Raw genomic sequence first — 27407 nt, forward strand, 5'->3', positions numbered from 1 at the left:
GCAGTGTGTGGGCGTTGGCTTATTTCATTCTCTAGTTCCTTCCAGGTAATTCCTGAAATGTCTTTTGTAAGTAATTTTTATGATGGGTTAAGAAGTAATCTCTGGCAGGACTTAGATAAGCGGGATGAAGAGACATGTCTCTTAACAGTAATGTTAATAGCTAGTTCCTTGTTTTCATGGCTCTTTTTACTATCCAAATTCTACAGAAGCACGAGGCCATGACTGACCTTATTTTCATGCAGCAGTAGAAGAAAATTACCATCATTACTGCTGTTATTGTTGTCATATTTCATAATTACAGAAATACCCCATTTTCACGGGCTGGTAATGGCTTCTCTGGAAAGAATTAAGTAGATTTTTACCTGCCACCTTGAAAATTAATAACTTAAGGAGGATGTGCAAATCTGCAAAACCGAAAGTGGCATAGGGAGGGTCAGTAGCCATTGAATTTTTGTCCTGTCTTCTGGAACAAGAACATGTTAAGTGAAACTATCAGGATTGAGATTCAAAACAAGGAGAAAGAGGCAATAGGCTGAGAGAGTTGAGGTTGCTTAGCCTGGAGAAGGGAAGGCTCTGGGGAGACATTAAAGCACCTTCCATTATCTAAAGCGGCCCACAAGAGAGCAGGAGAGGGACTTTTTACAAGGGCAGGTCGTGATAGGACAATGATTAATGCCTTTAAACTGGCAGAGGGTAGGTTTAGGTTAGATGTTAGGAAGAAATTCTTTACTCTGAGGATGGTGAGGCACTGGAGTATATTTTCCAGAGAAGCTGTGGATGCCCCATCCCGGGAAGTGTTCCTGGCCAGGTTAGATGGGGCTCTGAGCAACCTGCCCATGTCTCTGCCTGTGGCAGGGTGGGTACCAAACTAAACTATCCTATGGTTCTTCATACTGTGAGAGGTGATGGTGGAGCTTGTTTCCAGTTAATGTTGAAGTCTGCAGTGATGAGTGAGAGGCTGGACTCGCACATGGAAAAAAACTCATTGAGGGCTACTAAATACAGATATCTGGCTCAGAAACTCACTTGGGCTGAAAACACTTGAAGGATGAAAGACCATTAAGGGAAAGTATAATACATACTTACCCTGCTTTACTCTTATCTAAGCATCCCCTTACAGCCACAGGTGGGGACAGCCTCTTGGCTACAGGATCTGGCTGCCAATGGCTAAGTGTTGAAAACTGGTGTGTTGAGGACTTTGAAAGCCTGGCACACAGAGATCTTGAAGCTTACAGGAGTGCTTTGCACTTCGGGGTTCAGAAAGTTTTTTTGTTTTTAATAATTTTAGGAGTTCTGAAGAATTTTTCTAATTTCTGCTCCCAATTAGGATGAGAAAACTGCAGCTTTTCCAGCAGCATTGTAGCTGAAACTAAAGTTGGCAAATAAATCAGAAAGCTAAGGTGTTGGACAACCTTTTCTGAATCTCCTAAGAACTTGTTCCAACTCAGCATAGTCAGAAATTGAGAGCCTGGGATATTTAGGTTTCTTGTCTTGTTTAATAGTATGTATCTTGTTCAGGCCATCTCAGCACTGAATGAAAAAGTGAAATCATAACATTCCACTGTTGAATGTGTGCAGTCAGTGTAAAACACACAAGGATGCCAAGCACACTGCAAAGCAATCATGAACGTCGCTCCTTTCCAAAAGGATTTGAGACCAAATGTTCTGATACTGCAGGTGGATTGGTGCAGGCAGAATGGCAGTGCCCAAAAAGGGGGAAGGGCCCGAGTAAAGAAACTGGTAATGGCATCAGTGACTCCTATGTGCAGGATCATGGCTTTCTTTTGGACTGTGTGGGAAGAAATCAAGGTGCAAAAGAGCTACAGGGATAACACACACTTCATTCTGAAGACTGACCTGAATTAACTACTCTTGTTATTGAAAGCAACAGCTTACTTACATGTAATGATTAGGATAACTTTGTTCACCTGGCAGTTTCAGTTGTTGTTTTTCTTGAAGAGATTGTGGCACCTGGATGAAGAGGGAAAGGGAGGTTTGGATGCACAGTGAGAAGAGCAAAACTTTGGATTTCCAAGACGCTTCTAAGCATCCATTCCATGGATGAAGAGCTGGGCAGAAGATGTCCTGGTTTTGGCTGGAATAGTTTTGGCTTCATAGAAACTGGTGCAGCACTGCATTTTGAATTCAGCATGAGAAAAATACTGATAGCACACTGATGTTTTAGTTGTTGCTGAGTAGTGCTTGCTCCAAGTCAAAGACTTTCAGTTTTCCGTGATCTGCCAGTGAGAACCTGCACAAGAAACGGTGAGGGAGCACAGCCAGGACAGGCAGGACCTGACCTGGCTGAAGGGATATTCCACACCATAGAGAGTCATGCTCAGAAAATAAACTGAGAGGAGTTGGCCAAGAGCCACTGATCACTGCTGGGGGATGAGCGGGGCATCGGCCAGCGGGTGGTGAGCAACTGTGCTGTGCATCACTCCTTTCTTTGGTTTATTTTTGGTTTGTTTTTTTGTTTGTTTGTTTGTTTTTACTATGTTTCAGTTATTAAACTGTTATCTCAACCCATAAGGTTTTTTTTAGGTTTTTTTCTGACTCCCCTCCCCATCCCCCTGGTGGCAGGGGAGAGCGGGTGAGCTGCTGTGTGGCACTGAGTTGCCAGCTGGGCTTAAACAGTGACTGAAGATGAGAAACAGAAAGCAGGAGTGAATGATCAGTTCCATAAAAATGTGTGCTTAATGTTCAGAACAGAAAAGTGAATCAAATATGAGACCATCCAGGGGAAGGAGTAAAGGAGACAGTCAGGACTTTTGCAGTTCCTCTGTATCTGTGGCTGCCCTGTATTTTGAAGACAGTGAAGGTTTGGTTTCCTCATCTCCAAGAGGTGTAGATGGGAACTGGAAACAGTCCAGACACGGATCTGTGGTCTGACCCAGCAGACACTGCGCTGTTCCTGTGTCAGAGTGTGGCTGTATCGTGACAAGCAGATGGGGATGCGTGAGCTTGACAGAAGGAATAATCAGAAGATCAGCAGATACAGTGTCAGAGCTGAGGCTCTGAACACATACAGCTTCTGACACCTTCAGAGTCAGCTGTAATTGTGCTCCATGTCAGAGGACTTAGTCACAGCCTTATTTGCTGAAAACAATATTTTTAACACCATTTCTTCAGAATAACCGTGATATTTTTATGTTTTGAAGTGAGTTCAGGGCTATGAAACTTTCTTTTTTTCAAAGAGGATTGATGTATATTTTTCACAGGAGGATTAATGGTGTTTCAGCTACTGTATTATGTCTTCCTAAAATAAAAGCCACTGGAAATTCCTTTCAGTTCTATGAAGGTACAATTAGCTTCAGAGAGTTGTCTTTTTTTGTCTTTTTTTTCCTTTTTGATTGTAAGCGAAGTGCCAGAGGCAGAATTTTCTATCATTAATTATAGTAAAGAAGATGTAGTCTGTCATTTTAAAATTTATATCTGACTATTTATCTTCCTATAACTCATATTTTTCTTCTTTCTTTTCTTACCTATGTCCCACTGCTTTTGATTTGGATCAACCATTAAAAATCTCGTATCCTATGTTGGTAGTAGTAATTATAGAGCTGAAATGTGTGGTGATGTAAGTTACTCCGTTCTCTCCCACAATTGTGTTTATGTTTATGGTAAGGTTCATTTCAATACATTTATTTTTATGAATTTATAATAATAATAAATAATAATTTGCATTTTACTGCATTTATTATAACAATAATAAATAATAATAATTTGCACACCGCAAGATATTGAATGTGTGAATCTCTGGTTAATTGGGAGTTGTGTGTTAATTCCTTGCAGGGGAGACTATCCCCTGAAAGGCTACTCAAGTCCACTCCAGAGGTTAAAATACATCTTGGGTTCTGTGCACAGAGTTAGGTGAAATGGAGAGGCCTCCTTTAAAAGATGTATTCAACCAAGGGCTCAAACTCAATCAACAGCCGTAACAATGCAATTGCTTCAGAGCTAGAACAAAGAGGAAATTCCTGAGGCCCTGAAGGGATTTCTGGCTGTAGAGAGCACTGCCTTAGGTAGGTGGGACAAGACAGTGTTTCTTGGCCTTGCTGGTTTAAAATCTGACAGTGATGGGTGCTTTGTCAAGCAGGTGAAATGTGTGATGTGGCATTTCAGTGTGAGTTGTAGCTGCTGAAGCAGTACCTCAGCACTGGTTTGCCTCTGGCATAGCTGACGTGCTCCAAACTCTCACAGGATAACACCTTAAGGACATAATTTTCTTTAGGTCTTATATATTTTATTATTTTTGGGATGAGTTGTGGTATTGAGAACCCCATTGTTGAGGATAGCTTGATTTCACAGCAGCTCCTTTAGTTGTCCCCATCAATTTGAAATGATGTATTAGTAGCGCAGCTCTGTCCTTTTTCCCTTTGCCAGCAGGGCTGTCATTTTCCCAAGAACTGTCCTAAGAGCAACAACAACAAAACATCTACAAATACAAGATAGAGGTTTACTACTATATTATGGTTCTTGTAGACTTTCCTGTAGGTTAAAAAGTGCATGAAATTATTTTTCTTGTAGGGTGGTGATAGATTTGTGCACACTAAGGTATTATTTTCATTGAGTCATAAAATGTTAAGGGTTGGAATGGACCTTAAAGATGAAGTTCCACATGCTTAGACATCTCCCACTAGACCAAGTTACTCAAAGCCCCATTCAACCTGGCCTTGAACGCTAACAGGGATGGGGCATCCAAAACCACCCTGGGCAACCCGTGCCAGTATTTTACCATCCTAAATTTCCTCTCTTTCGATTTGTACCCATTATTCCTTGTACTATCACTGCAGTTCCTGAGGAAGAGTCCCTCTCTTCAGGCTTCTCTTCAGCCCCCCTTCAGATACTGGGAGGTTGCTATGAGGTCCCTCCACAACCTTCTCTTCTCCTCAAGGAACAGCTCCAACATTCTCAGCCTGTCTTCCTAAGCAAGATGCTCCAGTCTTCCTATCAACTTTGTGACCTCCTCTGGACTTGCTCCAACAGCTCCATGTCCTTCTTCTGTTGAGGTCACCAGATCTGGATGCAGCACTGCAGGTGGGGTCTCACCAGAGTGGAGGAGAGGAGAATCACCTCCTTTGACCTTCTGGCCACGCTGCTTCGGATGCAGCCCAGGATTCGCTTGGCTTTTTGACACACCTCTTTAAAGACTGGTGGCTGGAAACGAGCTAGCTCAGTAGACGACACTCTGTCCTTTGGTTTGGCACTTTCGTCCCCAATAAAGCACCAAAGGACCGTAATTGTTGGATCGCTGGAACTTCACCGTCTCGGGGTGGCCGGAGCGCAGGCAGGACAGCCTTGGGTAGCTGTGCCTGCCCGAGAGGGCCCTTCCCCCGCGGCCGCCCGGCTCCGCGCCTCCCCGCGGCCCATCTCTCTTCCGTTCATTGCGCGTTTGGTTGATTCCGCGTCCCCCGCCGTGGCCGCTCGGGGCCCGCGGTGCCCGGGTCGGGGCGGGGCGGGGCGGTGCCCCCGGGCGGGCCGGGCCGGGCCGGGCCGGGCGCTCTTATTGCGGGCGGGCGCTGGCGCGGAGCGTTACCGGCGGCAGCGAGCGGCCGCCATGGGGCGGTACTCGGGCAAGACGTGCCGCCTCATCTTCATGCTGGTGCTCACCGTCGGCTTCTTCGTGGCCGAGCTGGTGTCCGGATACCTGGGCAACTCCATCGCGCTGGTGTCCGACTCCTTCAACATGCTCTCGGACCTCATCTCCCTCTGCGTGGGGCTCTCCACCGGGCGCATCGCCCGCCGCAGCAGCCGCGGTCCCCGCGCCACCTACGGCTACAGCCGGGCCGAGGCGGTGGGAGCGCTCAGCAACGCCGTCTTCCTCACCGCCCTCTGCTTCACCATCCTCGTGGACTCCATCCTCCGCCTCGCCCGGCCCGAGCCCATAGACGACGCCCAGCTGGTGCTCATCGTCGGCACCCTCGGCCTCGCCGTCAACGTCGTGGGGCTCCTCGTCTTCCAGGACTGGGGCGCCTGCTGCCGCCGGCGACGCCCGTCCGCTCCTCCGCCCGCGGCCGCCGCGCTGCGGGACGTGCCCGGTGGCAGCCCGAGCGGCGAGGCAGATGAAGCAGGTGCCTTTCGGCTGCACTTCGCCTCCCCGCCTTCCCCTTGTGTCCCGCATCTCTCCCCACCCCTCCTTCCCTTCAGCATCCTTCTCACCCTTCCGTACCCTTCCCCATCCCTTCTCTCCCTCTCGTTTCCCTCGGGACCCGCCGAGATGTTGGCCCAATCCTCTGGGCCCTTTCAGAGCCCCAAGGCCACCCGTGGGCCCCGGGGGCTTTCACTAAGCCCACTCAGGCACCCGCCGCCTCTTTCACCTTGTACTTTGCCCCGGGCTTCTGGGTGTCCTCTCGGGATGGGGGGAGGAGGCGTTGCCCAGGGAACTGCATGGGAAATGTTTTGACTCGTTTTTATGTTTTCTTCTTGTCATCTTTGAAATAAGTTGATTTTGAGAAGGTTTTGGTTTTGATGTTTTTTCTGTTTGTAGAACTTATACACAACACAGCGTTTCTTCTTTGAATGCAGGTGATTCACCAAATGACCAAAAGAGCCCTGAAGAGGGGTCAGAGAAGAAAAAAGAGAAAAAGTCTGAAGCATTGAACATCAGAGGTATGACATAGGAGTATACTGCTAACGTTATATTAACTTCAAACTCTTTGTGGTTTTCATTTCAGATTTACATACACACACACAAATATCAGCAAGAAGGGGAGCAAAACCCCAGGACTCTTCTATGTATTTGGATCCAGTTATCTCTGCTGGAAAGGTTTTGATTGTATGAAATAGCATAAGTAGTAACAAAATAGTGTCATGCTGGTTTGGCTCTGAGTGTGCTCACATTTTGATTTTTATTCTTAGAAGAGTACAGCTGAACATTTGGAAAGGACACAAACCCTATTGCACTAAGCTCAAGTCATTACAGGCTTTACAGGAAGGTAACACAGGTAGCTATGAGGTGCATTTTTGAGTGTCACTGATGTAGTAGTTGACCAATATTCAACCTTAAAATGCTTTTGGGTAGAAAACAGAAATCCTTCTAAATCCCAAGGCTGATAATGTTTTATTGTCAGCATAAGAAAAAGGATTCTGAAACTGGTGCTTCAGCATGGTGTTTTTGCAGGCCCCTGAAGTGTGAACCCATCCCTGTGAGAGTCTGTGACAGGATCAGCCCTTCCTACGTTGTAATTCAACAGGTCTCTGGGAATCTGTGGAGTGAAGCATAAAGCTCCTCCTAGGAATAAATTACCCACGTGTCTCTCCCTGTCTGTGTAGGCGTTTCCATGCATACACTTTTATGTGTGTACTCTGAGCAGGGCAAAAAGCAGATGTCTTTGAGGATATGAAATGCGGAGTTTGTCCCCAAGGAAAGGACTGTCAGAAACCTGAATCAGAACAGTAGTTTCAGGCTTTTTATGGTCACCTCTCAGCAGCTGATATTCCTCTAAGGTTGTGTAAGTTTGCATTGCATAAATTCAGCTTGAGAGGTCAATGTGGCAGTCAGACACCTGGGCTTGCTGGGGTCTTTTTGTGTGTATGTGTGACTGTCTGTCTTTCAAAAGTGTTTGCACAGCTACAAAAATGCTTCTGTAAGGGAAGATGATTTGGAAAATCAAACCATGTGCTAGAGTCTGAACATTTGCCTGAATGACTAGAAGTTGGTGTCACTGAAAATTATGGCATTATAGTGGTAACATTATTTGAGCAGGATAAGCAAACTGTCACACTCAGGGATGGAGGAGAGAAGAGTGAGAAACCAATTACTTTAGAGAAGGCCTTGCTTGCCTGAACCACAGTGCTTAGGTATAAAGATGCTGGAAGCTTTCAAAAATGTCTGAAAGATAAGAAGTTTTGTGACAGTTATTTTAAGATACTTTTCATCTTCGATTTTTTAGAAAGAAATTTTTAAGTGCTACTTCAGTATGTCACCTTAGCAAAACCTATTTTTATTATCTTTATAAATGTTCTTTGCTTCTGTAGTCATAAAGATATGTCTTTGAAATTCTGATTCAATCAATATTTTTCATTTTAAGTTGTCTACATAGCTATACATCGTGATCACCTGGCAAAAAATTCTTTTGTTGTGGAATTCGAGCCTCCCTGAAAAACATGGCTGAACAGAATGGATTGACAGAGGGATGGATTCCTTGATTTTTAGAACTGGTAGGAACAGGAATCCATAAATTCTGCCTGGCAGGATTAATTATTGTAGTGTGAAATTATTCCTTTTACTTCTTGAGCATATGCAGAGTAGTTCAGTAAGACTTTGCAAGGCAAGTTGTTGGAAACAGTTACCTATGGTCTTACCATACTGCTTTCGTTCTGTAAATACTCATTTTCACTTCCAGCTTATAATCATAGTCTTTGGGATTTGACAGTTCGTTTCTGTCTGGGCCCTAATTCTGTGATGCCTTACCAAGATGTACATATTAATGATGTTAAGAATGTAAAATAAGCATTTTTCCAAATTCTGTATTCTCAATTACTGATTCATCAAAATTCTGACATAATTAGTTTTTTTCTTAACTCAAAAGAAGGCTTTCTGAAACATTTTCCTGTTCTTTATAAGCTGTGCTCTCTTGTTAGTTGCCTGGGCAATGCAATTGCATCCTGCCTGTCCCTCTTTTTAGTGCAACAGCTGATAGCCCATGCTGAATCAGGACTATTTGTAAATGAAAAGGAAACACCGCAACACTGTTAGGAGGAGTAAAACCCCGTGGTAGACTGCCAAATGGGACAGAACATGCCTGACTCCAGCAGAAAGAGCTGGACTCACTAGGAGTTTGTATTTTCTTATCTGACCCAAGTAATTTGGAGGAGCTCCAGAGGTTGTGGCCTTCATTTCTCACACAGATAAAGGTGTGTGTGCAGAGCTGGCAAGGAACAGCAGCGCAGGCACAGTTCTAGGGTTAATCCAGTATCCAGCATCATCAAAACTCTTTGCTGTGTTGTTAATGAGTTTTGGGGGAGCCTTTTAAGGCTTCCCTAGCCCAGAGGAAGGGATTAAATGGCAGTGAAGCACTTGAGAGTGTATGTGATAGGGTTGTTAAAAGGAGACCGTTCATTTCCTTCTTTCACAGCTTCCCCCCCCAAAAAGTGCTGACTAAGAAATTGACTTCATATAGAGAGAGATGTTCGGAATTCAGTCATGGGTTGGAATAAAATCTGAGTTTGAACAGTAAAAACTAACAAAAATGAGAAGTGATGGGAAGAGCAAAGTTTATGTAAAGTAGTAAAAAGAAAAAGAAAAAAAAAGGGACTTCTTGGGTTATGGTAACTGTATAGCAGAAAACCAGCTTTGGTTATTGTAGTTTAAAGAGCAGCTAAATATGTTACAGTTTTGTGTCTTTACCTTTTGTACAAAACCTTATTTTATAAGATGTAAGAAGAGGTACCCAGCATTCCTCTCAATTTAGAGTAGTCCAGGCACTAAACCATGTGACTGACCCTAGATTTTTGGCAGGTCAGAAGACTAGTAATATTGATGGAACAATATGACTGGTAATCAAGCTTGATCTGAAAATTGGGGTCTGAGGGTGTCTGGAGCCAGCTTAGAGTTCACTTAGGCAATTTTTCAGATTTCAGCAGTGTCACAGAAACTCATGGGGGAGGGTAACTGTTGCTGAGGGTAGTCTGTGGCTCTCAACTTCCAGGGTAGAATGGATAAATTTAGTCATCAATTTTAAATTTAGATTTAACGTGCCAGGATCTCTTAATAATCTTCATGCATTTAAGCAAGCACATTTTGTGTTGCCATGGCATTGCAGTTGGACAGCAGTTGCTAGCATACCCTACATGCTTAATAATGCATCCCACTTAAACAGCAGTTCTTCAGAGTCAGTATTTCCCTTGCTTTTTTTCCAAAAGCTGTTACTGGAAACTTTGGTTTCGATATTAATGGCTGGAATATTGCATTCTTCATGTCAAGTGGAACATACTTGAAAAGTGTACCATTACATTCCCCTCCAGAAAAAAAACCAAAACAAAGCAAAAAACCCCAAACCCATCCCACTAATGGAAATTGTGCCATTTGTTTCAGGTGTTCTTTTGCATGTTATGGGAGATGCACTTGGATCTGTGGTCGTGGTAGTTACTGCTACTATCTTCTATGTACGTCCTCTGGGGGCTGCTTCGTGTAATTGGCAGTGCTACATTGATCCAAGCCTGACAATAATTATGGTGTTCATCATCCTGTCTTCTGCATTCCCACTTATAAAGGAGACCTCAGCTATTTTGTTGCAGATGGTCCCCAAAGGTGTTAATATGCAACTACTGAGTAAGTCAAATTTGTTGTTGAAATGCTGTTAATTTTAATGGTGTATTTCAATGCATATGTTATTTGTGGAATGATATGTTTGGATTATTTACTCGTATTAGCTCTAAATTCTCAAGAACTGTGAGAAACAGTCACATGCCTGTGTCCTAGCAACATGACTCAAATCTCTCTGGATTAGTTAAAGCATGCATTTTGAGAATGTGATACTCCAACAATACATCAAACATACCAGATCTTGAGCTGTTAATGCTTTGTGTTGGTTATTTGTGAAAAAACCAGTGTTGAGTTACAATCTTTTCCAACCCTGCAGTGGCTACTTCTGAAAGGCTGCCAAAACATCTTAGAAATTTCCATTAAGGTTGGGTACTTTTGTAGCTCTTAGTGCTGTTCACACTGGTTAATTGTGAAGTAGCACTGGGTATTTCTGGAATTCCGTCATGCTCAAGGGTTAAAGAAACCAGAAGATGTGGGATTTTGATAGAGGAAGTGATGCTGTAAGGTTTCCTCTGTGAAAAGTTGGTAATTGCCATTAGGGAGCCTGAGGGGTGGGTGAATCCAAAAGGAAGGATGGCCTGTTCATGCAGTTACCTGGAGGCTGAACTGAAGGCAGCTGGGAGTAGACATATTTTATCAAGTATATTTGTTCTAAAATGATAGTTTCGACACTGCTGCTTTTGAATAGGGTGCCTAGTGAGACTGATCATTAATCAGTGCACCAAAGCCCCTAATACCTTTCTCTTATGTCTTCCAGCTGACAGACTAGCTCGTGTACCAGGGGTTAGCAGCTTCCATGAGGTGCATGTCTGGGAGCTTGCAAGTGGGAAGAATATTGCCACCCTTCATGTCAAGTGCCAAACCCCTTCTGACTACCAAGATGCTGCTTACAAAATACGGAAGGTTTTCCACGAGGCAGGAGTCCATTCCGTGACCATCCAGCCTGAGTATGTTGACCACAAGACTTCTCATCTACTGTGCAGCTCACCCTGCATCTCAAAAGCTTGTGATTCTCAGCTGTGCTGCAGCCAGAGGGAGCCCCCCAGGGCTAAAACGAATGGCTACATGGAGAAAAGAGAAAGTTGCCTTTCCACACAGCACAAAGACGATGGTTCAAGGAAAAGTGACATTGAAATTCCTGTGGAGGACCCAGTGGCAGAGGAGAGTGTGAGAAACGCGAAAAATTGTGACGTGTCTGATGACAAATCACAGTTGTGTGGTACACGATTTTAGGCAATTCCCTCTGCTCTGTGTCATGTTTTCATGGAGCAAACATATCCTGGTTGGGAAGGGGGGCATCAGTCATTGTAGCTGATGTAGGTGTGGCAAAAAGATTTCTGTGCTTTAGCTGTAAACCAAAATACACCTAAACCCCCCTTGTACCTGAAATAAGGATTAAGATTTCCACCAAGGCTGTTGTGTTCATCTAAGATTTTTGTGATGCAGCCTTACCCAGTTCCTTACCAAACTAAGGGTGAATTCCTGCTGTTAGAGTGGATGGTGTGCATCTCTCTGTCTGCACTGATGTTTGCTGTTCACAGCCAGTGGCACTGGGAGAGAAACTCTGGCCTTTCCTGCTGAAGAGAGCTGTTTCTTAAAAGCTCTGTGGCCAGTTAACGACTGTACTGGGCTGAAGTACTGTATATTTACAAAGGACTTCAGTAGAGATGCTTTACTGATCCTTCAACCCCATTTTTGCATGGACAGTTCATTTTTCACAGTAACACTTTTGGCCAGTGGGGTTTGTGAATGAAATTAAGAGTATCTAAGGGGAAGCACTCAGGAATTTTGACTTGTGTTGTTTTCTTGATTGACTCCTGTATTTAGGGACAGAGCAGAAGCTGGTCTTGCTTCTCCACAAATAATATTGGAGTCCCAGCTTAATCATAGATGAGTGTGCTAAGGAGTAGGCTGCTTTCATGAAAGCAAATAAATACCTACTAGCATTGTCTGTATGGACTCTAGCAAATGGAAATGCAGGCAGTCATCCAAATAACTATTATCTTTTTCACTGCTGTGATTGTACAACTCAGTCTTTTCAAATTCTTTTTATCCTTCTCCTGACAACACAAGTTCTAAGAGCCATGGTCTTATTTCATCATTGTGCAGGATGATTGCATTATCTTTGACACTGAGTCTGTCATTATTCATGCTGAATAAATAAGCTAATGTGTTTATTATGAACAGTTGAAAATCTGAAATTCTATTATTAAGGCATAATTTAATATTGTATTAATTAAGGAAGCACCTTTAAAGTCTCATATGCAGTATTATCACTCAGAGGGAGCTTTAAAAAAATTAAACCAGGAAATTTTTCCTGGTTTAGTCTTGATTATTTCTTCTCGGCTGGTTTTAAAGGTCTGGACCTTACCCTCTGCCCTGGCTTTCCTTCCCCTGCCCAAAGGTGTCTCTCAAAGCATATTTAGTGAAGGAGTTCACTATCTTTTTGCTGCTTGCTCTTTCTGAAGGTATGCAGGGGTGCTCTAAGGAAAACAAGGTGATGTGTGCCCTGTCACCAGTGCTGGATTTCAGGTGCATTCCACAGGGTTCTGGGAGAGGAGACTCACTACCCAATCCACACTGAGTCTAGTGCTTGGTCTCCCTGGCTATGCAGATCAGATCCAGAAGATTCCAAATACATTTTGCTGGCAAAAGCAGCCTTTCAGTGGTCTGTGTGGCCTGGAGAGGCAATTTCATCCATTTATTCACAAGGACACCTTTGTGAAATAGAGGTGTCTTTACCTCAGTGACACCTTAACAGAAAGGGCAAATTGATTTCCAGCCTGGGCTGGGAAAATACCGGGACCTCCTTGTAAGGATGGCTTAAAAGCAGCCAACTCCTTATTAATAAAGATGATTGCAATAATTCAATTGATATTAAAACACAGAATGATATTTTACTACTTGGAATGTGGTATTTACTGAAGCAGTGATTCCAGTCTAAATAGAACATTTCTGGAATCGTAATTACCCCTTTTAAACAAATTTTTGGGTGAATTAAGACATTTTATACTATTTCACTGTAAGTTTCTATTATACAAATTAACCTATTTGTTAATATAATTAAGAGCTTGATCCTCCAGCCTCTTTGATTCCTTTAGCAGCAGCAGGATCTTGCTTGGCAGTTATTGCACCAGCTAATGTAAATCAGGAAACATCATAAGAATTGCTCTGTCTTTTACAAGCATGTGCTGTGAAGTAAGACAGCCCTTTGTTCTGTTCTTTTTTTTCCTCTTTATTTTCATCTGTGATGGTGTTTTGATGTAAATGAAAAATGTATTTATTGTGTTTTTGAGAACTGGAATAGAAAGCTCCCAAAATAACAACAAAGTCTGTGGGAGAACTTTCTTCACAGATATCCTTTAAAACAAGCACCCTTTCATAATTATGCATTTGTATCCTAAATTAGGTAATTTTATATATATATATACACACACACATTTTATTAAATGGTTGAAAGCTGTAATGGCAGTATTTACTCTGGGATTAAAGAAAACTAGTATGTGTGATGTTGGGGCATTTGTCAAAATGGGCAATTTTTATTCTTCCAGTGTTAAAACCGTGGCTATGTATTTTTAAATTTTTTAAAAGTGTTGTAATCTGAAAATACAATGAAATAACATCCTTAAACTTTTTTTCTCGTCTGGTTGAATGTACTGTAACTGCTGCTTGTGAATAAATGGGAAAATACTAGGCTTATAGAAATCTTCATATCTAGAAAACAAACAGATTTTAAAATTGCTTTATTACTTAAACAAGCAAAACCAACAGAGCTATGTTATTTATGAGCTAAACCTTGCTTTTTTTTTTTATGTTGGGACTTTCAGGGTATTCAACCAAGGTTTCTGACCAACATCTTTGCCTTCCTTTCAGTAACAAAATATTTTTCTCCTGTAGTGTGTGTCCCCTCTCTACTTCTGTGGGAGACTCCATTCCAATGAGTGTGTATTTTGTGTTGGCCTGTTTCCCTTCAGTTCTTGGCATATCTCTTCTAATTCTGTTGAGGCAGGCTTCCCTCATTTTGAGATATAGTATATTTCCATGTTAGCCCTTATCTATGGGCAGTTGTTCTAAATTCAGTTTTGTAGTCTATTGCACTGTCATAAAAGCTCTGTTCTGGCCTCTTTAGCTGAATTGCTTTGTTTGCCTCCCTGACAAATGCAGGTTGATTGTGCTGCTCTGTCCCCTTCAACCACTGCCTTGTGATTGTCTCTCATGGCTTTCATGTTCTCTTGCAGTGATTGTCCCTTTCTGTCCATTGCTGCTGGTGGCAAAGGAAATCTGCTTAAATTATATGTGACTTTCAACTGGTTGTCCAGCTCCTGTGGATGTGATCCATAGCCAGTCATACATGTGACCTAGTAGGATGATGATGAAACCTTTGCTAGGCTTGCCAGATCATTCTGGAGTAACAGTGAAACCTGGAATAAGTTAACATGACATTGAAAGCAAAAGCAATTTACTGGCCTTCATCAGTCGCGTGCCTTTTCTTAAAGAGAATCAATTCTTTTCACCTTTTCTTATGTGCCGAAAGTGCCAATTTGATTTTTAATGTTTTCTTCTTCTGTAGCTCTCTAAATGTAGGCGTTGCCTTTGCTCTTCATTATAAAGAAAACTGCTACTATTTTCAGGAGTATTGCCTTTGTTTTACCACCTTTTCCTTGTCTTCTTTACAATACTTACTTTGACTCATCGTGCAAGTGTGGTTTTTTTCCTCTTAATGTTCTTTTCGTTGTCTCTTCAATAAAAGCAGGATGGTTTTGATAGTCTGGTCATGGTGGTGTACCAATAATACAGTTTAGAAATACATTTTTATGTGTAAGTTTAAATTTTGCACTCTATTAAAATACACCCACTTTCTGGTTTTGCTATGTTAAACACACCTTACCACTGCAAACCAATTTTTGCCCTTTTTTACTTTTTCCTCTTCTTTCCCTCTCCCATTCCTGGTTATAATGCTTATTGTCCTGAATACTCCCTTTTATTCTGAACTTTGAAGGAACCACACCAGCACCTGAATTTTTCCCAAAGTGAAGTTCACTATCCAAGTTCTATGGATGGCTTGATGTGAGTTAATCCAAGGACTATTTTGTGTAGTGTGGTCTGTGTAGAAGTGTTATCTAAGTGGTCATCCTGAGGTAGGAACACATGTGTTTATGTATATTTAAATTCTTTATGAACACTCTAACTGAATCAACTTCCTAAGAAAGTTTGATTTCTAAACGTGGGAAGGTAAAGTGAAATCAGGAGGGTTCCTTGGTCATTAACATCTTGGGGGAAAGCTTAGTGAAAGATAATTCAAAAGCTATGAACATTCCTATGGGTTCTACTACTTACTCTGCTGTACAGTGGAAGCACTTTCTATGTTAAATACTTTATTTGAACAGTGATACCTTGATGTGAGGATGTCACTGTAAAAGATTGTTACATTTATGGAGCTGTGTTGCTTAAAAATTTCCTCCAGTTTTTCTGTTCCTGATGTGATTTAATGGGCCAAAATGTAATTTCCATGATTGCTGAATCTCACTGGGGTTTTATTAACCATTAGTGAGAAATGACTTAAGGTTTTATGTACAGCTATATTTTTATCAAAATGAAGTTTGAATGTCTTGTAAATAAAGTGTATTTTTAAATAAACCTTTGTTCTGAGCTTGATGTTTGCTAGCAATAGGGAGCTTGTGTCTCACTGGATAATTTTAGGATCTTTGCATGAGTGAAGTTTGTTCTCAACCTGTGAGCTTGTTAATGTTGCAAATTTTGTATGTATTTAGAAGAAAAGGGGATCAGCACTCAAAAGCTTTTCTTCTGCAAGCAGCCTTGCATTTTGCCACATGGAGAAAGTTGAACGTGTATATTATGATTCTCACTCCTGGGTTTCATGACCTGAATGTGTGTGCTAGAAATGGGGTGAGGTCTAACACTACAAGTTTAGGTGCCGTTTTTGGAACAGCAGTCATGGAGATGCCCTCATATGTTTGTCTTCTTAGCATCAGTATTAAGTATCTGCCACCTGCTCCCTACCCTGTTGTGTCCAATTCTCCAGTTGTTCATGTCCCTACTTACTTTGTTAAGAATAATCAATAAGGAGGCTGTGGTCATTGTGCTTGGTTTGCTTTTTTTAAGTCCTTTGAGTGTGTCTGAGTGGCAGATGCTACATAAATGCTCCATAAGAAATGCAGTTCAGGTTTGGCCAATATGTTGCCTGTGCTCGTGTGCGTGGTTGGTATTACTCGGCTTGTAGATGGTGGATGACTGGTGATTTGGAAGACAGAACTGAAAAAGTTTTAAAGCCATTCCTGACAAAATTAAAATTACACATAGATTCATAGAAGGTTAAGGGGTTGGAATGGATCTTAAGCATTACTTAGTTCCAAACCCCTGACATGTGCAGGGACACCTCCCACTGGGCCAGGTTGCTCAAGGCCTTATCTAACCTGGTCTTGAACTCCACATCCACAACCACCCTGAGCAACCTGTTCTAGTCTCTAATCACACTCACAGTAAAGAATTTCTTCCTAATATCTAACCTAAATTTCCTCTCTTTCAATTTGTACCCATTATTCCTTGTACTATCACTGCAGTTCCTGAGGAAGAGTCACTCTCTTCAGGCTTCTCTTCAGCCCCCCTTCAGATACTGGGAGGTTGCTATGAGGTCTCTCCACAACCTTCTCTTCTCCTCAAGGAACAGCTCCAACATTCTCAGCCTGTCTTCCTAAGCAAGATGCTCCAGTCTTCCTATCAACTTTGTGACCTCCTCTGGACTTGCTCCAACAGCTCCATGTCCTTCTTCTGTTGGGGTCACCAGATCTGGATGCAGCACTGCAGGTGGGGTCTCACCAGAGTGGAGGAGAGGAGAATCACCTCCTTTGACCTTCTGGCCACGCTGCTTCGGATGCAGCCCAGGATTTCCTTTGCTTTCTGGACTGCAAGCACCCATTGCCAGCTCATGTTGAACGTTTCATCCACCGTCACCTCCAAGTCTTTCTCCACACAGCTGCTCTCAATCACTTCTCTGCCCAGCCTGTGGGTGTGTCTGGGATTGCCATGACCCAGGTGTAGGACCTTGCACTTTGCTTTGTTGAACTTCCTGAGGTTTGCAGCGGCCCAGCTCTCTGGCCAGTCAAGATCCCTCTGGATACCATCCCTTCCCTCCAGCGTGTTGACTGCACCACACAGCCTGGTGTCACCAGTGAACTTGCTGAGGGTGTCCTCTATCCCAGTGTCCATGTCACTGACAAAGACACTGAATAGTATTGGCTACTACAGTACTGACCCCTGAGGGACACTGCTCGTCACTGATCTCCACTTGGACAATGAGCCATTGACCACCCCTCTTTGCGTGCAGCCATTCAGCCAGTTCTTTATCCACTGAGTGATCCATCCATCAAATCCATGCCTCTCCAATTTGGAGACAAGCATGTTATGCAGTACAGTGTCAAACACTTTGCAAAATCCATGCAGATGGTGTCAGTTGCTCTGTCCCATCCATCAAAGCTGTAACCCCGTCACAGGAGGTGAGCAAATTTGTCAGGCATGATTTCTGCTTTGTAAAGCCATGGTGGCTATTACCAGTCATCTCTTTGTTTTCCATGTGCCTTAGCATAGTTTCCAGGAGAATCTGCTCCGTTCTCTTGCCTGGCACAGAGGTGAGACAGGCATAGATTTTGTTGAGAACCTCCGACTTCTCTTTGTCCAGGGTAGCCAGGTCTCCTCTTTCCTTACAGAGAGAGAAAATATGCTAAAGAGAAAAAAAAAAAGTTATGAACAGAAAAGAAATGTTGAGGGTTTAGCCTAACCATTATTGGTTGTACATGAAAATTACTGCAGCAATGCTGCCCAAGCAATCCTGGGATTATTTTACAAAGATATGAGATCATGCTCTGATCAATAATTGTTGAAAAAAAAACAGTTTTAGGACAAGAAGAACAAGGGCTGATAGATTTGGACCATGTGATTTTAATCCTGACACCTTAGGAACAGTTTCTCTGTTGCACAGACTGACATAAAGCACTTGAAATTCAAGGACTTCTCTATACAGAGGCCCTCATTTTGTATCTCAGTCTTTCTGGAGCAGAAGGTATTGTTCCATCTTAGAGGGCTGCTACTGTTTTGATACTTTTCTACGCTCCAAGAAGTCACAGAAATAGGATGAGTTTGGGCTGGATGTGGTAGACTGCACTTTTAAAACAGCTTCTAAAAAAAAGCCCACAATCTGTATAGCTTCTTATGTATTCAATATTAATTTATGCAAAATGTTTACGCATTTTATGTTACATGTTTGCAATTACAGTTTGTTCTGTTTCCAAATGTGCGGTTTTAAATCCATACCCTTCTGCAAGGATGTTTTAGGTGGCTGCTATGGATTCCCCACAAATGGGTGGGTGTCTATCTGCTGAGGGCAAGTGCTTTCTGATCTGGTGGAGATCTTGTTCTGACCCAAAGCTGTAGTAAGAAGTGAAGAAATAGCAGTAATCACAAATGGGGGATGAAGAGTCAGTTAAATTGTCTGGCAAATTTAGAATATATCTGGGGGGAAGTTACTGAATCTTCCAGTTAGGACAAGGTAGAGGTTCAGTAAAACAGAGTAGGAGGTGTGCAATGAAATGCCAGCGGGAGCTAATGAGGTATTCTTCAGGGATGAGTAAGCCTCTGTCTCTTCAAGGACACAAGCTTTGCTCTCTGATTCAAATATGGAATTTATTGTTGAATCCTAGTCATATTTTACAGACAGAGAGTTATTTTGCTATAAAATGGTAGCCAGAAAAGCATAATTGCAATGCTTACCATCAGCTCTCTAGAGAGCCACCGGAGGTTTGTGGTTGAACTTGTCTCTGCTGAAGTTACATTGGCTGTCTGATGAAAGAAACACATATCTTGGTCAATACAGATGACAGGCATTTGAACAACCAGGAATTATCCTCAACTACTTGTATGTTGGTCAATTAATTATACCTGGGGTTATTCCCAGGCACAGGGAGCAGCCGGCACACAAAAGCTTGTACCTATGCTGGGAAGATAGTGCTCGCTTCAGGAGAGGGTGGCTCCCTGCTCATGACCAGCTCAGATTAGGCCCCTGACTCTGGACTGTACCTGGGCATGGAGAGCAGTAATTGGCATGGTCTGTGAAAGACTTGAACACCTTATTAATACAGATTATCATGGTTCATTCCCAGCTGTGGTTTAATTTGCCAATATTGGTGAGGCCCTTGGTCCCCGAGCCTCCACTCTGTTGTGCAAGGTAGCAGGACCTGCAGGTAGAAAAGGAGATGAGGCTGGTGGTGGTTTCTTGGGCTCAAGGGTGGAAAGGTTTCCTCTGCATCAGTGCATAGGGCAAGCTGAGAGGGGAGAGGCTGCCCTGATCAGCAGTGCAGTCAGCAGATAATGCTATCAATCCCAGCTCCTTGCATTGCTCTGGAAATGAAAGGTGCAAGGCAAGTGGCACGTTCAATATGACACTGCCCTTTGCTTTACCTCCTTCTGGTCCTAGGACATTCTTACTTCTTTTTCAGTGTTCACTCATGTTTAATAAACTCTGTGTCTGTTTAACCACACACTGCTGACCACCCCGTGGTGAGGAGGTGGAAACAAAACTATGGTAAGAGGCTTCAGGGTATGTGTGGGGAAATAACCCAGTGATGAGTTTATACTAGTCATTGACACAGTAGGTCCACAGCCTAGAGGACAGAATATTTTGCAAGCAAAGGATTGCATAATTCAAGAGGTAGAAAGCAACTTTTTTTCAATGAACACCTTAAAAATCAGTCTTGTAAAAAGCATCTGATGTGGATGAGCTGATCCACCCGCTGTAAACCAGGAAGAACTACAGGAGATGGGAAATCAGCTCAGTGAATGTTATGACATCTTGCAGAGCAGCACTCTGATTAGCTGTTTCTTTTCAGAGCTGCTGTATGAAGTCGAGATGGTAGCCTTTCTGCATATCCCAGTTTCCTTTGCCCAAACTGGTCACAGAAAGTGTTTTCTTATGGCTGGGCTTTAAGAGCCCAGCAGTGTGAAGGGTCTATGCAGTGACAAAACACGCACCAGCAGCACAGTACCTGCAGCTCTTTGTGCTGGTTGGTGCACACTTCAACCAATTGCCCCCAAATGATTTTGCTGACATTGCCATCTGGGGAACACCCTTCTACTCATGAACTTCTCTGGTGTGTAATTTCTAAGAGTGTGAGTGTTCAGTGAGCCCTCTCTTGTCTGGGTGTAGCTTGATAGCTCATGACAGGCGGAGATAATCTCGGCCCCGTGGCCTTTGCGTGGTGCTCAGAGGAGCTGCTCCCCAGCCCTTCCTGAGGAGGAGGAGGGTCCTGCTTCTCACCCACAGCCAGGCCAGCTCTGGGGGAGAAGACCTGTTGTGGATCTGCTCTGCACGTCTGTGCCTGTGCTGTGGCAAAGGGACGTCATGCATCCCCCAGGACAAACAACTTCAGCTGATGATGGAGAAGGTTTTGCTGAGGATTTCGGAGGGGGAAGAGTGGGAGCCTGGGGAGCTCCCTCAGCGGCCCCTACAAACCCTGTTCTCGGAGTGTCACTTGTGCTTTCCAGCATAGTTTCTGAGGTCATCTAGAAGTGGGCACCTTAGGTGTAGGCATCTTTCTGCCTCCTACTCACGATGCTTGTATTTGAAAGGAAGTGACTTCCTTGAAAATGTGTTGAAGCTTTTTTATAATTTCCCTTGATTCCTATTGTCTCCGCATACAGTTTTTTCATTTGTTTGCAGTAACTCCTACTTGCCTCTGCCCTTTATTATATGAAATATGGAATCTCGTTTTAACCAGCCAGCTCCTTACACTCACAATGACAGCAAGTCCATCTACCCCTAGAAGTAACACTGGCCCAACCTTTATGCCAATATGCTGGCATTGTGTGCCTGTACTGAAAAGAAAGGAAAAAGAAAAAGCAGAGATCCCAAAGTAATATTCTCCTAAGAGCTGTGAAATTCTACAAATAATGAAATGGATTATGCTTCCTCCTGGTTGTCAGGCAGGGTATTGCTCCTTCAAGAAGGAAACTGATCTTTTTGGGTTAGTGGTTGGGCTGACATGAAGGCTATTCCCAAAGCCTGCCTTTGGCAGACTGAGCATCAATGTCCTTGTGCTTCTTTGCCAGCCCAAGAAGAAAGGGATTTGGCTCCTGATGCAGGAACACAGGAGCAAACTATCTGCTGGTGGAAGCAAGCAGAACTGTGTTGGCTAGAGGGAAATATTGGCTATTTTCACCAGCTGAAAATCTGTCCCTGTGCTCTGCTCTTCTCCACGTGACAGGGAACTGGGCTGCCAGCACGGCAAGGAGGGGTTACACAGCGACTCAGCTGCCACCTTAAGGGCATGAAAATTTACTTTTCTGGCTACAGTGGGGATCTCCAGGGACCATGGAGCAACAGGGCAATCACCCCCACCTCCTCCTGGTTCCTGCACATGTATATATGTATTATTTCTGGCAGAAGTCAAAGGCTTCTGCAAATTATTTTATATTTGCAACCCAACTAACACGTTAAGTTTCCTTCTGAAAGACAAACACTGTCTCTCCAAGCACTTTGTGTCCTGGCCAGAGAATAATCATGTGAGGCAGCAGCAACAGGAGGCTGAGGGGAACAAAAAGGAGCCTGGCTCACAGAGGTCTTTCAAAGCAGTTGCTCACTTGGCCAAAGTGTTTGGCAGCGTGCCTGTGCCTTCTTTGAATCCAGCATCTCTGTCCAGCCTGCGCTGCGTGGGTCAGGGCAACCTTCTTCATATGGGACACACATAAAGCAAAAAATATTCTGGACAAATATGGCTTCAGGACAAGGATCCATAAGGAAGAGATGTATGGAGTGTCTTGTAGGATGGAGGTTGTTTCCACAGCAAGTGCCAGCAGCAGTGGGTCTGATGAAGTGGAGAAATGTCTCATATTTAGGGCACATTGACATATATGCATGTATTTATTTTTGCATGCACACACATATGTAGGCACACACACATGATACTGACCATACATGGCCATATTTATTACCATGTATCAGCAAATGCAAGTTCTTGCTTTAATCACAGTGCCATACAAATACAGTTTACTGGGTATCCCTGATATCTTCTCTCTGGTGTCTCCTTCCTGCTTATCATTTTTAAACTGGACCAATTCAGTGTGTCAGGACATCACAGCTGTCCTTTAACTACCTGTGTGTCTGCCTGGCAGAAACAGCCAGCACCTAGAATCAGGGTTTTGAGTGTATTTGGTATATTTTCTTTACCATTATGGAGCACTGCCATGTGGATCCCAGCTGTATGAAGCACCTTTCTGCTAGGTACTGAAGCTGTGTCAAGGGCAGAGGCATAAAAAGTGGACTTCCATTGTCCTGGTGTTTGCACTGATTTTCCCTGCTGGGGTTGATCTGGGTAGAGAGGAGCACAAAGGCGGTCTTTAAAAGTTTACTAGATGTGCACAGGAAGAAAGGAAGAGGGCATGGATAGACAAATAAAGCCAATCCCCCTGGAAAAGTCTTCCTAGTCCTTTGTTCAGTGGGTAGTTACTATTTCAACATGAGTTTTTTGGTGGCAACAGCCACAATCTGACCAGCTCTTATCACCCTCCACAAGCATGGGCCCTGCTCCACCTTGCCTCTATCTGAGGACTCCAAATTTTGGCCTGTCCAATCCCTTTGATTACTTTCCTTCTGCTTGCTCTTCTCAGATGCTTTCTCCCTTGCCATCCAGGGCCCCCCTAATCTCCTTTCTTCCTTGCCCATCTGTTCAGGGCTGCCAATCTCTCCCTCCCTAGCATGACACTGCCCAATTTGCAGCTGCTGTCTTTCGGCTTGGAGACCTTCTTAACTTGGTCCTGCAAAAAATCTAAAAGGGAGGCATTCGAAGTGACCAGGTCTGGGGCTTGAAAGTGCAGCCAGCTTCAAAACTAACCTGCTTTTTACAGAACTGCTGTTCAATTGTATATCTAGACCCAGATATTGAATATACATTGCTGGCCAAATTTCTCTTTTTTATTCAGAACTGTCAAGGGGTCAGAAAGTTTGAAGATGCGAAAACCCACCTTAGTTACTGTGGCTAAGTTGAAGTGGTTTTTAACACTACTACTACTTCCACCACCACTAACATGAAAAGAAAGGCTGTGGTGACTAGTTCCAAGCAATTTGGAGAAGAGAATCAATACAAAGATACTCTGCAATATTGCTGCTTAAGGAAACACTTGTGAATCCTCAAAGATTTTGTGGGAGACTATGTAAAATCAAGGGTATGGGAAGTGTTTGGCTTGACTCTTTTCCGCAGTGCACCTTCAGGGTCACATAGTGACACCAAGACAAAGCTCCCTCCAGCTGATGAGTGTTCTCCCTTTGGCAAACACCATGGATAACCTCAAGATCATCCTTGAGGTCCTGCTCATCCACAGCACTGACAAACCACCTCTTTTGTAAATCTGTTTTTTGTCTTATTTGAGACCAGGCTGGCTAGACTGCAGCCACGAGGCTGACCTGTGCTCAACCCATTCCTGCCTTTGCCACTTTGGTCCATCTGCCTCCAGCAGGAGTGCTCAGAAAAACCCAGAGCATTTTCTGAGGCATGATTTTTCTCAAGACACTGAGAGCATTTTAGAGCACTTGGGGTGATCATAAGGCCAAGAAGAATGCACTTGCATGTATCTCTTGTTCTTAATTTGTTGCTCAGAGCAGGGAAGAAAAGAGGGTGTTTGGGTTCAGTGACAATAGATGTTTATTCGTGCTCTACACTCAGCACTATGTGCTTTAGCATAAACCTGCTGACCCCTGGGGAACTGGCACTGTCATGATAGCAAGCAGACATTATGAGTAAATGCCTACAATAACCTTTCATATGGTGAAAGATTTCCAAGGTTTACAGCTTTGAACCTGTTATCCTCTACCGGAATAATACAACTGTATTTACAAAGTGATAACAAGGGCACTTCTGTTGAGATAAGCAATTTTTCTTGTATGAATGATTAAACGATTCTGACTAATTTGACTGCCGTTATACATCTAAAGAAAAGAAATCTAACAGATCTTGAGCAAAGATTCCAGGCCCTTAACCTTTCAATCTGATTAATTAAAAATGAAGGTCAGCTGATTTGAAAGACTGGTGGTTAATTAAAAATGAAGTTCAGCTGATTTGGAGGACTGGTGATTCCACCTTTACTGAGATCATGGGCACTGCAAGACTTGTGGGACTGAACCTCATGAACTTCCACTGTGGCACCCATCATGGCTGTTTGTTTTTACTGGCTGAACCAATGACTCCCTTCTCTCAACTCTTTTCTTTTTAATTCCCCCTCTCCTTTGGGCTTTCAGTGATAAGAGTATGTCAATGAGGTTGACTTTTGTTTATCCAGCTGAGCATAGTAAAGGAACCCTCTGAAGTCCTGTTTGATCACATACTAGGGGGTAAATATTTAAAAATGTTAATCTATATAGAAATATCCTGAAGTTTATTACTCTAAATACTACTAATTGTTTCTTTACTAGGAGAGCACCTGAGAATGAAGGTCAGACCCCTGTTTTGCCAGATGTACTAGAAACATAAAATGGGTGGCACTTCTGAGCCTGAAGAGTTTAAAATGTAGACCAAATTCTCAAACTTCTGGTTGATTTGAGAATTTTTTGATGTGAATTTTGCTTTCAGTGGTGTTTGGTGTGATTAGCTAAACTAGCTATGGTGAAAAGCATGTCAGGAGCATGTCTTACTGCTCCTTCTTTGTTGTTTTGTCTTGACTTCAGCTTTAGTGGTACTGAATCCAGTTACAAGTTAGTACATCAGGATTTATGCATGTAGCTCTATTTTAATCAGCAGACTCATTGATTTCAATGGTTCCATAAATAGCTTAGGCTTAATAAAGGGGCTAAGAAGTTAATGAGTCTACAGCTCTGAAAGGAATGCTCAGACTGGCTCCCAGTCCTGGTGCCTATATCAAGCTCTGTGCTTCACCTGTGGTTTGAAAAAGGAAGTTATCTGGTCCTTGGTCACAGGCCTGTGGCAGTCCAGGGGTGATATCCTTTTGTAGGTCTTAGATTGGCAATATAATTCAATTAATGCTTTCCAAGAAGTATTTCAGGAAGTCCTACATGAAAAGTAACAACGTTTACTTTTATGGAAATCGTGCTGGAGTTGTCTGGGAGCAGAGGTCTGTACTATCAGGAATGTTATTATCTGCCTGAAGCAGCTCCTTTGTTTCTTATCTGCTTATCACACTGTGCAGCCAGAAATCTCCTTTCTGTCAGCTGTACACAGAACAACTTAGGCATTTATTTTAAACTGTGTGGGTTTCTTGATGAGCAAGTAATGAACTACCTAGCCTGCTTTTTGAAAGCATGCACCTCTTCTATTACATTGCCCAGGGATCAGAAGCTGTTCCGTGTAAGAGAACTATACATTTACATGGTAATTCCCTCACATGTCTTGCATGATCCTGATGAGCTGCCCTCCCCTACAGCTGCAGTGAAACACTTGCATCTCAGAATGGAATAAAGTAACTTAATGTATACTGAATCACACTTTAGTTTTCATTCAACAGGAAAAAACAGAATGAATGAATTGCTGTTATCTTAGTGAAGCCTTTGGCTGCACATGAATCTGTCTGGGCCTGATGCAACTAAGCAGGGTCCAGTTCAGTGCTTGCTTGAGAGACAGTAAAAGTGGCCTGCTTAGACTTTGGGTTTATTTCTGAGGAATGGAGGGTGACTGTTATCTCTTGTCCCCATCTCCCATATATGCCCAAAATCCCCTGGGGGAAGGTGAGATGTCAGTAAAACAGAGAAATCATATGGGAATTCATACTAAATGGTGGGAAGATAGAGGGCTGAGTCAGACTTCACCTTTAGACTTGAAGATCAGCATAATCTCCAGAGCCATTATGTAAGAGCCTGGCTCTAAGTGTTGCTCTCTTTGCTGTGACAAAAGACAGAGATGCAGGCCTGATAAATATTGCATTGACTTAAATCTTTCACTTGCTCTGGCTTCATATTGATGCTGCAAATGGAAATAATTCTGGTTGATGCTGGAATAAATCAAGGTAGGGTCTGCGCCATGGTATCTCGAATTCTCAGTAACAAGTCTAATCTCAATGGCAATAGATTTAAAATCCTAGTGAGTTTACTAGGTACTGGATCGTGGTCAAAGTTAAAGTTTTTGATGACTCGTGGGATTTTGAGCTCAACAAAGAGTTCGTTCTTGAGTCAGTAATAATTTGTAATAATGATTCATAGAAGAGACAGAAAGTGGTGGTCAAAGGTGAGATGAATCATATTGCCAGTGAAGCTCCATTTTGCTACTGATTCATGCCTTCCTATGCCAGAAGAAAGAGTAATTTACATTTGCACTCTCATAGCTGCATTACATTTTCTGTAATGCAGCTATGAGAGTGGCTTCAGGAAAATCTACAGCTTTTGAGCTACCAGTGTTTTGCAAACAATAGCATTCCCCACTTGTTTAAAACCAGCATTTTCTCTTCTCATTGCCACTCCTAAATATACTCATGGTTCTCTGCCCTTTTACATCAACTGCACACAAACTGAGACTGGCAGTGCTGTGCTGTTGATACCACTGCTGCTCCTCCAGCGCTGCCAGGAGGAGCTGCAGCATGGAGCAGGCTGCGAGGTACCTGGAACTGTGCTAGCTGCTGTCCCTCTGCCAGGATGGGCAAGGTGTCATAGTATTTCCTCCTTGCTCTTCATTTTCATCTCGTGATTTGAGGTGCTGCAGGCTAAACTGTCACCTGTGTCTCATTGCCATCTGCAGTACTTCAGCTACAGAGACAGTCAGGTCTCTGCTAACACTGTTTGAATTCAGCCTGTTGAAGATCCAAATTCATTGAGGTCCTTACAGGGAGTCACACGTTGCTGTCCCAGAGACTGGGAAGTAGCTTTTTGGGTTTTTTTGGATGTGGGAGGGACCTCTTGCTGGACTCCTGACTCATCCTTTCGTTTAAGTCAGTACTGCAGGGGATGCATTTGTTCAATTTGTTCAGGTTAATGTGTGCTAAGACCCCCTCCCAAAACAGCAGCATTTATGCGTGTTCAGCACAAACAATCCCAAAGTAATAAACCCAAATATTTCATGATGTTATTAGATAAAAACAGATGAAACAGCATAGGGGAGGAGACTGGTGCTGGTTGTCTTAGGCTAACAAGTACATT

General features: G+C 43.1%; 1 protein-coding gene and 1 long non-coding RNA gene across 2 annotated transcripts; one reads left to right on the forward strand and one right to left on the reverse strand.

The window, feature by feature from the left end:
• Positions 1–4221: 4221 nt before the first annotated feature.
• On the reverse strand, positions 4222–17166 carry LOC121675902. Its single transcript, XR_006020271.1, has 2 exons — positions 16795–17166; positions 4222–4739 (listed from the first exon to the last, which is right to left on the reverse strand). It is a non-coding gene; the product is annotated as an uncharacterized LOC121675902 (long non-coding RNA).
• LOC121675900 (zinc transporter 10-like) lies at positions 5495–15904 on the forward strand. The gene is made up of 4 exons (XM_042051734.1): positions 5495–6071; positions 6526–6609; positions 10037–10273; positions 11025–15904. Exons 1-4 carry the CDS (start codon positions 5558–5560, stop codon positions 11498–11500), a joined length of 1311 nt encoding a protein of 436 aa, XP_041907668.1. The 5' UTR covers positions 5495–5557; the 3' UTR covers positions 11501–15904.
• Positions 17167–27407: the final 10241 nt, after the last annotated feature.

The sequence above is a fragment of the Corvus kubaryi genome, unplaced genomic scaffold (genome assembly GCF_017639235.1).
Source record: "Corvus kubaryi isolate FWS band 111438036 unplaced genomic scaffold, C.kubaryi_AGA036_p1.0 76, whole genome shotgun sequence".
NCBI lineage: Eukaryota > Metazoa > Chordata > Aves > Passeriformes > Corvidae > Corvus > Corvus kubaryi.

Coding starts and splice junctions, on each gene's coding strand:
- LOC121675900 (XM_042051734.1), top strand. CDS start 5,558: ATGGGGCGGTACTCGGGCAAGACGTGCCGCCTCATCTTCATGCTGGTG. Junction 6,610..10,036: donor TGAAGCATTGAACATCAGAG/GTATGACATAGG, acceptor CATTTGTTTCAG/GTGTTCTTTTGCATGTTATG. Junction 10,274..11,024: donor TGTTAATATGCAACTACTGA/GTAAGTCAAATT, acceptor TATGTCTTCCAG/CTGACAGACTAGCTCGTGTA.